This window comes from Phocoena sinus, chromosome 19, assembly GCF_008692025.1.
Source record: "Phocoena sinus isolate mPhoSin1 chromosome 19, mPhoSin1.pri, whole genome shotgun sequence".
In the NCBI taxonomy this organism is placed as follows: Eukaryota; Metazoa; Chordata; class Mammalia; order Artiodactyla; family Phocoenidae; genus Phocoena; species Phocoena sinus.
Window position 1 is genome coordinate 7095674 of NC_045781.1, and position 10005 is coordinate 7105678.

Here is a 10005-nt window from a genome sequence, read left to right on the forward strand (position 1 = left end):
CACGTGGCACCTCCACCCCCGCCTCCCACTCAGACGATTACGCGGCCGGGAGGGCTCCCCCGGCGGGCTAGGCTAATGGTTCGCTCCGCCCCGCCCACACAGAGGCCGCCCACTGACTTTTGCGCGTTTCAGGCCTCCTCTGTCAGACCAGATACGGAGGAAGGGGGCTTGGCCTCCGCCCTCAGAATCTCTGAAAGGTAGGGGGAGTTGTCTTCAGTTCTGACCCAGCGCTCAGACCCAGACCGGGTCCCAGCCTCCAACCTAGACTTGCCGCTAGGAAGCCGGCCAGCCTCTGCCTTCGGACCTGGGGAAAAGTCTCAAAGCTCCGCTCTCAGACTCTGAAAAGGGTCTGGTAGTGACCTCTGCTTCTCTCCTTCTCTCACATCTCCAGACATTCTAACCCCCGGATGCAGAACAGACACAGACACTCAATGAGGGTCAAAGATCTTTAAATAAGGAGCTGGTGACAATAAATACTGTACAGGGGAGGGGGTGAGGGTTAGGGTCCAGATCTGTGGTTTCAGCCTCGAGACTCCAAGGACCTAAAAGGAGGGTGAAGAGAGGGGAGCCAAGCTCAGGGGAGGGGACCGGGGGAGGCATGGGAGAGATCCAGGACTGGGGTTCCAGAGCCAAGAGCCCAGGGAAGTGGGCTGAGGGTTCCAGAGGGAGTAGGTTCCCGATCTTGGGATGGGAGTGAGCTAACAGTCCCTAAGGTATTTAGTCAGAATGGCTTGGAGTGAGAGCCTGGGTCAAGGGTCAGAATCCCAGGGAAAGGAGCCAGGGCTGGAGGTGGCAATCAGGGCCTCAGAAATCATTGGCCTGGTTTGGGAGTCTGGGGATACCCGAGGCAGTGGGGGCCCCAGGGGTGTGGTGGCAAAGGGCTCACGAGTAGCTCTGATGTTGCTGGCGCCGCCGGGCAGAGCGCATCTTCTCAAAGCGGGCCTCCATCTCCTCCAGCACTCGAGGTGTATAGCGCACCACCAGCTTCACCGAGCCCTGGGCAGCCTTCAGCAACTCCACTGCCTTCTCATGCTGCTCACCCTCAACGCTCTGCAGGGGCGGTGCAGACAGCTGGTCCTGGGGCCCACCACCCTCACCCCGCCCCCACCCTGGTACCAACCCCAAGATGCGAAGAGAGTACTCATGAGAGAGTCACTCTTGGCTCAGAGTCCTCCCCCCAAACCTTCCAAGTTCCCCATGTCAGGGACAAGCCCCATATGCCCTCAGTCACCGAGCTAGACCTCCAGACTCGTCTTTATTCCCTCCCTCCCGGCAGCCCGATGATCCCCAGCCCCATCCCTCCTGCCCTGACTCCCTCTTCTTTTTCCCCACCACCAGGCCCCAGCTCAGACCTTATCCTCTCCCCACTGGACCTCACCCTAGCCTCCTCCTTGGCCTTCTGGCCTCCAGTCTCTTCCCTCAGTCTATCCCCTATAGAGTCCCAAAGGGGTCTTTCTATGCCTCCAGGTTGAGCCTATCCTTCCCCTACTCACAGCCCTCCCATGGGTCCCCAGGAGGCTTGAGACAAAGTCCCAGCTTCTCAGGCTGGCACTCAGTCCCTGCATGATTGGCCCCAACCACCTACCTAGTCGTGCCTCCATCTACTCTAAGCACAGTGATTTTAATCACCGGCACGCCCCAGTCCTTCATCAGAACCGAGCCCTTTCTCTTCACCTCGTAGGAGTGCAGAGTCACAGACCCTACCCACAACACCCTCTGCCAGTAACACCCTTCTCCACCAGCTCCTACTCATCCTTCAAAACCCAACTCAAATATTCCTTCATCTGCAAAAACTCCCCTCATCTACACTGGTCTGCTGCCACGTCTGGGCTCTCACAGTGCTTTGTGCTTCCTCATTATCTCCTTGGTTTAGGACTGTTTCAGTCAGGGTCTATCTCCCTCACCAGAGAGGGACTCCTCAAATGTAGGAGCAGTGGCCAATTACTCTCAGGGTCTGCAGCAAAGCCCAGCACAGGGCCGGACACAGAGGCAGTGTTCAGTGCGTGTTAAGTGAATGTGAAAAACAGCGACTGTGCTACCTTGGGCAAGCTGTGACCCCAGCCAGCCCTGCCTCAGATCCCCACTCACCACACCATTCACTGACAGCAGCTGATCCCCACGCTTGAGGCCTCCGTGGCGGTCAGCCACACCTCCAGGGATGACACGGGAGATGTAGATGGGCGAATTCTGCTCCTTGCCCCCCATGATGTTGAAGCCCAGGCCCTCATCCGTCTTGGGTAGTTCCACTACCCTGGGATGTGCGTGGCCCTCACTGGCTGTGAAGGCGGCCACCGTGGCCTGGGAGAGAGAAAGCCTCAGGAGGTGAGGGCCCCTCCACGATGCGTATGCGGACTAGGGTGGAGGATCTGCGTCAGGGAGAGGGATTTAGGCCAGAGAGCTTCCCTCAAGCACGGGGCATCTGCCACAGAACTCAACACAAGATCACTCCGTAGTGACAGTACATCCCTTTTAGTCACTTTGGACACTTCAGACTGTCAAAGAGAAAGTCTCCATTTGGTGTGCATGCATCTTGAATACTCAACACTTGTCAATACCGCTTTTTAACAGAGGGAAACAAGGCCTGGACAGAGCTGAGAGCCTCCAGCAAGCAGCAAGAAATAGCATCTAACTGTAGTTTAACAAGATTACAGTGTTTACTAAAGCTAGTTCACTGTTTTCATTGGTTATCTTCTAGTCAGGCATTCGGTACTAGTTTCCATTTGTAGTTGCTGAAAATGTCTTTTTTTTTTTGTTTTTTGCTAAAGATGTCTTTATATGACACAAACTAAAAATGTGAGATTATTTAAAATACATTATAAATAAATCATAGCAAGGGTGGTACATAGATATGGCAAAAATCATGAAGGAGGAAACAGGAATGAATGACTGACATTAGATAGATATTGAGCTAGACCATGCGACTCAGTGGATACCATGAGCAATGGGCTGGGGGGCGCCTACCTTGGCTGTGGCGTGGGCCCGGATCTCAGCACTGCCGGTGATGTCCAGCGTGTCATAGAGTTGCTCATACACCTGGTGAGGACGCAGCAGCATCAAGGAGCCGCCAGACCCCTCCTCCCTTCAACTCAGTAGTCCAGGCCCCCCAGACCCTCCCACCCAAGGATCCGCCCCGCCCCCGCAACCTGGAGGCCGCGGAAACTACAGCTCCCAAAGAACCCCTGAGTTGAAGCGCGGGCAACCCAAGGAGGGCCGCCCCGGTAGCTGCTGGGAGGCGTAGTCCCCGGGCTCGGGGCGACCAGGAAGAGGATCACGGCCGCCCGATTGGGCTCGGCGCCGCGTTGCTCTCACCTCCCGGATGGCAGAGCAGAAGCGGCTCTGCAGGACTCGCTGGAGGGCCTGCAACTTCTGCGGGGGCAGCTCCCCGCTGCGCTGGAGCCGCTCGAGGAGCTCCACCGCCCGGGACACGTCTGCGGAGCGGGGGCGGGGCGCACAGACACAAGTGTCAGAGACGTGAAGACGCAGAGAAGGACGGAGAGATGCGGCCAGAGACCAAGTAAGGGCGAGCGCAGACCCCGGGAAGGACAGCAGAGTCCCAGTCGGACACCCGCAGAGTCGCCCGTGGCAGAGACTGCGGCCAGTCGGGCGCCCTGCGTCCTCAGGATCCCCATACACACCCAGGCAGGGGTGTGCAGCGGGCGCCCCCTCTCTGGCCCGCTCGCCCACGGACCCTCCCACACCCACCGACTGCCCAACTCTCGGCGCCCCGCCCCGCCCACCCGCCGGGCCCGCCCACCCGCCCGGGCCTTGCCGGGGGAGGGGCAGGGGACCGGGCTCCGGGACGCAGGCCGGGGCGGGATGGGCAGGGGCCCCTGGCGCGCTTACCCCGCTCCAGCCCCAGTGGCTCCACCAGAGCAGCCATGTCGGCGCCGCCGCTGCGAGGCACCCGCCTGGCGGTCGCCGGCGAGGAGGGCGGGGCTGCGCGAGGCCACGCCCCGGAGACGAGCGCCCCCTGCGGAGGCGAGAGGCCCAGCGAGCGCACCGTCCCATCTGCAACCGCTCGCGTCTCGCTGCCCTGCCCTCAGACCCCATCGGTCTGTTGGCTGGGTTTGTGACCTCTCCTACTGCAGCCGCTGTCTGTCTGCACCGCCTGACATCTCATCTGTCCTGCTGGCCACACCTGTCTCCTGTCTGTCCCTTTTTCCCACATTCATTGGACAAACTATGTTAAACATCTGGGCCCAAGATCATGGACACGATGGTGAGCAGGGCAGATAAGCCCACTGCCCTCCCGGAGCTTAGTCTATGGGTGGGCGGGGGGGCAGGGTAGACAAGCAACTATGGCTGTGATCAGAATTGAGAGTGGGGAGGTGATGATCTACGAAGGACACTGACATAGAGCCCTTGGAGGTAAGATCATCAAGAGGTGGGGCGTGGGTCACTTTCCGGACAGAAAGAGCCCACGTGGCTGGATAACAGCGTAAGGATTGGAGTGGTTTATAATGAAGGTGAAAAGTTGGCAGGATACAGCTGATGCACAGCCTTGTGTGTTGGCATACTCACGCTGAGGATCTTGGACTTCATGGTAACTCCTAAGAGTAAAATGTGATATTCAAATGTGTATTTTTTTTTTCAAATGTGTATTTTAAGATTACTGTGGACACTGTGTGGAGACTGGATTGGATGCGAGGAAGAGCGGAAGCATGGGGCAGATCAGGAGGCTATCCCAGTAACCCCAAGATGGCTTAGACCAGCGCAGAGGCATGGACAATAAGTGGACAGATTTAGAAATGTTTGGACGTGTCTTAACTGTATATGAGGACTGGGAGGTGGAGGAGAAGGGGATATTAAGGTGCTTGTGAGGCCTTTTGCTATGATGGTCTATGCTGGCGGAGGGATAGTGGATATTCTGACTTTGAGGAGCCCGTGCAGTATCCAAGGCCTGCAAGCAGTTTTGAGAATTTGGGCGAAGGTGGTAAATAAAGCCATAAGCATGGACAAGAAAGCTGGAGGCAAGAGAATATAGAATGAAGAGAACCTAGAATTGAGTCCTCAAAACTCGTACATTTAAAATTCAGGAAGAAGGGCTTCCCTGGTGGCGCAGTGTTTGAGAGTCCACCTGCCGATGCAGGGGACACGGGTTCGTGCCCCGGTCCGGGAAGATCCCGCGTGCCGCGCAGTGGCTAGGCCCGTGAGCCATGGCCGCTGAGCCTGCGCGTCGGGAGCCTGTGCTCCGCAACAGGAGAGGCCACAATAGTGAGAGGCCCGCGTACCGCAAAAAAAAAAAAAAAAGGAAAGTTCCTCTTTTTTTCCCTTAGCACTTCTAGTATCTAATCAACTACCAAATGCAACTACTAGTTAATTTCAGTTGCTGTTTTCCAGTTCTAAAATTTCCATTCGATTATTTTTTACCAATTCCTGTTAAACTTTAAAATTTTTAATTTAAAGACCTCTTTTTAAATTTTTTTTGAAAATATTGATTGATTTTGGCTTTGCCAGGTCTTAGTTGCAGCACGTGGGATCTTTGTTGGCTTCTTAGTTGTGGCATGCGGACTCTTAGTAGCGGCACGCGGGTTTTAGTTCCCTGACCAGGGATCGAACCTGGGCCCCCTGCACTGGGAGTGTGGGGTCTTACCCAGTGGACCACCAGGGAAGTCCCCTAAAGATCTCTTCAAATTCTCCATCTTTTCCTTTGGGAACATAGTTATTTCAGTCTCTGATAATTCCAACACTGGAATCAAGTCTGGGTCTGTTTCTTTTTTTTTTTTAATTTATTAATTTATTTTTGGCTGCATTGGGTCTTCATTGCTGCGCGTGGGCTTTCTCTAGTTGCGGCGAGCAGGGGCTGCTCTTCGTTGTGGTGCCCGGGCTTCTCACTGCGGTGGCTTCTCTTGTTGCCAGAGCTCAGGTTCTAGGCGCACGGGCTTCAGTAGTTGTGGCACACGGGATCAGTAGTTGGGGGCTCGCAGGCTCTAGAGCGCAGGCTCAGTAGTTGTGGCGCACGGGCTTAGTTGCTCTGCGGCATGTGGGATCTTCCCGGACCAGGGCTTGAACCCATGTCCCCTGCATTGGCAGGCAGATTCTTAACCACTGCACCACCAGGGAAGCCCTGGATCTGTTTCTATTGTCTACTGCTTTTCTCTTTGAATAGATGCTAATACGCATCAGTACTAAAAACCATGGAGGCTTTGAACCTCAACCTGTCTCCCCCAGGACTGCGTGGCTGCTCAGCTCTCTCCTCAGTAACTTAGCCTCCGTTATTGCTTTCCGATGAGACCATTGGGGGTCTCGCCACAACGAGCACCTTAGGAGTTGGCAGATGCCTGGAGGGAAGATTGCATGTGCATTCTGGGGCTCAATGCCCACCTGGGAATTTCACCCTCAAGTCTCAAGTGTCTGGTCCAACCTCCGTGAACTCTGCCAAGTCAAAGACTGCCACTTTCTGAGTTTATTCCACCACTGAGAGTTTTCTACCACTTTCTGAGTCTATTCTGCCACACTAAACTGGCACATGTGCTGAAAGGAAAAGCAGGAGTAAATATGAAGTTCACCTCTGTATGCTTTCCTTTCCCCTCAGGTGTGACCTACATTGGTTGTTCCCCAAAGCCTTTCACAAGTTACTTGTATGTGTTTTGTCCAGTCTTTATATAACTGGCCTGTGCCAGGCTAGTCCAAAATGGGTTGTTCTTCATAGCCAAGCCCAGAAGTCTAGTTTCAACATCTGGGATATCCATGAAAATACACTAGAAGTATTAAGTTCTTTTATTCTCTAAATTGTTTCCTCCCGGACCAGTTTCTCTATTTATCTTGTGGTCCTTTTGGCAGAATTTTTTCAAATGTCTGGGATCTTTGCTTATATGCTTATAAAAACTGAGGCATGGGGCTTCCCTGGTGGCGCAGTGGTTGAGAGTCCGCCTGCCGATGCAGGGGACACGGGTTCATGCTCCAGTCAGGGAAGATCCCACATGCCGCGGAGCGGCTGGGCCCGTGAGCCATGGCCGCTGAGCCTGTGCGTCCGGAGCCTCTGCTCCACAACAGGAGAGGCCACAACAGTGAGAGGCCCGCGTACCGCAAAAAACAAAACCAAAAACAAACAAAAAAAACTGAGGCAGTTAAAAAGCATGCTAGAGGACTTCCCTGGCGGCGCAGTTGGTTAAGAATCCGCCGCCAGTGTGGGGGACACGGGTTCGAGCCCTAGTCCAGGAGGATCCCACATGTCGCAGAGCAACTGGGCCCGTGGGCCACAACTACTGAGCCTGCGCTCTAGAGCCCGCGAGCCATGGTTGCTGAAGCCTGCGTGGCTAGAGCCTGTGCTCCGCAGCAAGAGAAGCCAACACAATGAGAAGCCCGCGCACCGCAGGAAAGAGTGGCCCCCGCTCTCGGCAACTTGAGAAAGCCCGCTCACAGCAACGAAGACCCAACGCAGCCAAAAATAAATAAATAAATATTTAAAAAAAAAGCGTGCTAGAATCCTGATGTATGTCAGTCAGATTACATGACAGACTGCCTCTGGTTTATCAGACCAAGTTTGCCTTGAGGCTGAGAAACTTATAAAAGACAAAAAAGTAAGTCTTATATTTGCTTAGGCAGCAAATGCCCGGCTCCTAGGCATCCTGACTGCTTAAACAGAGGGCGATTTTTCTGTGTACAAATCCTACTTGAGTCTTCTACCCTTGTTATACCTGGAGTTGTAATCTTGAGCATCTGTAGGGTTCTGCAAGGCTGATGGATGGCTTCCTTCTCAAGTGGTCAGCAGACTGAAGTGTTCTCACCATCGTCCTGTTTCATCTTTAGTCCAGAAATGTGTTGACATCTCCGCTGCTCATGGAATCTCTCGTTCTGTTACTCCTCTACTATCATTACGAAGCATGGAGTAAAAACGCAGACGGTGAACCTGCCATCATGAACCGTATGCGGTTTTCTGTCCTGACCCTGCGAGGACTTTCTGCTCTACCCAATCTTCTTGCATATTTTCTTTAAATTGAAGTATAGTTGATTACAATGTTTCAGATGTGCAGCAAAGTGATTCAGTTGTACATATATATGTATTCGTTTTCAGATTATTTTCCATTATAGGTTTTTTTCTTAATTTGGCTGTGTTGGGTCTTTGTTGCTGCGCCCGGGCTTTCTCTAGTTGTGGCGAGCAGGGGCTATGCTTCGGTGCGTGGGCTTCTCGTTGCGGTGGCCTCTCTTGCTGCGGAGCACGGGCTCTAGGCATGTGGGCTCTAGGCATGTGGGCTTCGGTAGTTGTGGCACGCCGGCTCAGTAGTTGTGGCTCGCGGGCTCTAGAGCACAGGCTCAGCAGTTGTGGCGCACAGCCTTTAGTTGCTCCGCGGCATGTGGGATCTTCCCAGACCAGGGCTCGAACCCGTGTCCCCTGCATTGGCAGGTGGCTTCTTAACCACTGCGCCACCGGGGAAGTCCTTCCTTTACAGGTTATTACAAGATACTGAATATAGTTCCCTGAGTTATGCAGTAGGTCCTTGTTGTTTATTTTCTGTATACTAGTATCTGTTAATCCCGAATTCCTAATTTATCCCTCCCCCTTTCCCCATTGAAAAGTTCTCTATGTCTGTGAGTCTATTTGTTTTGTACATAAGTTCATTTGTATCATTTTTTAAAATCCCACATATAAGCGTTATCATAATGCTATCTATCTTCCTCTTTCTGATTTACTTCACTTAGTATGATAATCTCTAGGTCCATCCGTGTTGCTGCAAACGGCATTATTTCTTTCCTTTTTTATGGCTGAGTAATAATATTCCATGGAATATATAGACTTTTTTTTTTTTGACATGGACTATTTTTGAAGTCTTTATTGTTTTTTTTGGCCCCAAGGCTTGTGTGATCTTAGCTCCCTGACATGCAGCAAGCAGGATCTCCCCAACCAGGGATCAAACCCACTGGACCGCCAAGGAATTCCCTCAGCTATGTAAATAGTCCTATGAACATTGGGGTACATGTGTCTTTTCAAGTTAGAGTTTTCTCCAGATATATGCCCAGGGATTGCTGGATCATGTGGTGACTCTATTTTGTTTTTTAAGGAACCTCCATACAGTTCTCCATAGTGGCTTCACCAATTTACATTCCCACCAACAGTGTGGGAGGCTTCCCCTTGCTCCACACCCTCTCCAGCATTTATTTGTAGAGTTCTGGTGATGGCCATTCTGACTGGTGTGAGGTGATCTCTCGTTGTGGTTGACTTGCATTTCTCTAAATTAGCAATGTGATGTTGAGCATCTTTACGGGTCTGTTGGCCATCTCTGTCTTCTTTGGAGAAATGTCTATTTTGATCTTCTGCCCATTTTTGACTGGGTTTGTATTTTTTATATTGAGCTGTATGAGCTGTTTGTATATTTTGGAAATTAATCCCTTGTCAGTCACATCATTTGCAGATATTTTCTCCCATTCCATAGGTTGTCTTTTCATTTTGTTTCTTTCCTTTGCTGTGTAAAAGCTTTTCATTAGGTTCCAATTGTTTATTCTTGCTTTTGTTTCTATTACTCTAGGAGTCAGAACCAAAAAAATTTCAGTGCGATTTATGGCAAAGTGTGTTCTGTTTTCCTCTAGGAGTTTTACAGTATCCGGTCTTACTTTTAGGTCTTTAATCCATTTTGAGTTTATTTCTGTATACGGTATTACAGAATGTTCTGTCTTTTATACATTGCTCTCGTTTCATTTCCTCACCCTTCTTCCTGCTCTCCAACTCAGACTAACAGCTTCCCTTTCACACAAAGCTGTAGCTTCCACCGAGTATTCTAATGCCTAAGCCCCATCCCCGCACCAAGACAGGGGTATGAACAGCCAGGGGTATGAACAGCCGCAGGAGGAATGCGTGGGAGAGACGTAAAAAAGGAAAGATACAAAGGGATCAAGGACCCTTAGGGAGGGCTTCCTTACCCCATCTGAAACAGCTCTGGGGTACCGGGGCTAGCCGCAGCCTTAGGTCATAAAGCTCAAGTGAAAACCAACCAAAGCAGAGCTATCAAAAGGCAGAAGGTGACCCTCTTCTGGGTAAGAAAGTAAGAGCAGTGAAAAAACCAAATG

The 10005-nt window shown here is 52.0% G+C and overlaps 1 protein-coding gene across 1 annotated transcript; it reads right to left on the reverse strand.

The window, feature by feature from the left end:
- Positions 1-432: 432 nt before the first annotated feature.
- On the reverse strand, positions 433-5031 carry LIN7B (lin-7 homolog B, crumbs cell polarity complex component). Its single transcript, XM_032614853.1, has 6 exons — positions 3844-5031; positions 3310-3428; positions 2962-3033; positions 2089-2298; positions 887-1050; positions 433-542 (listed from the first exon to the last, which is right to left on the reverse strand). Exons 1-6 carry the CDS (start codon positions 3878-3880, stop codon positions 521-523), a joined length of 624 nt encoding a protein of 207 aa, XP_032470744.1. The 5' UTR covers positions 3881-5031; the 3' UTR covers positions 433-520.
- Positions 5032-10005: the final 4974 nt, after the last annotated feature.

Coding starts and splice junctions, on each gene's coding strand:
- LIN7B (XM_032614853.1), bottom strand. CDS start 3,880: ATGGCTGCTCTGGTGGAGCCACTGGGGCTGGAGCGGG. Junction 3,034..3,309: donor TCTGCTCTGCCATCCGGGAG/GTGAGAGCAACG, acceptor CGTCCTCACCAG/GTGTATGAGCAACTCTATGA. Junction 2,299..2,961: donor GGGCCCACGCCACAGCCAAG/GTAGGCGCCCCC, acceptor TCTCTCTCCCAG/GCCACGGTGGCCGCCTTCAC.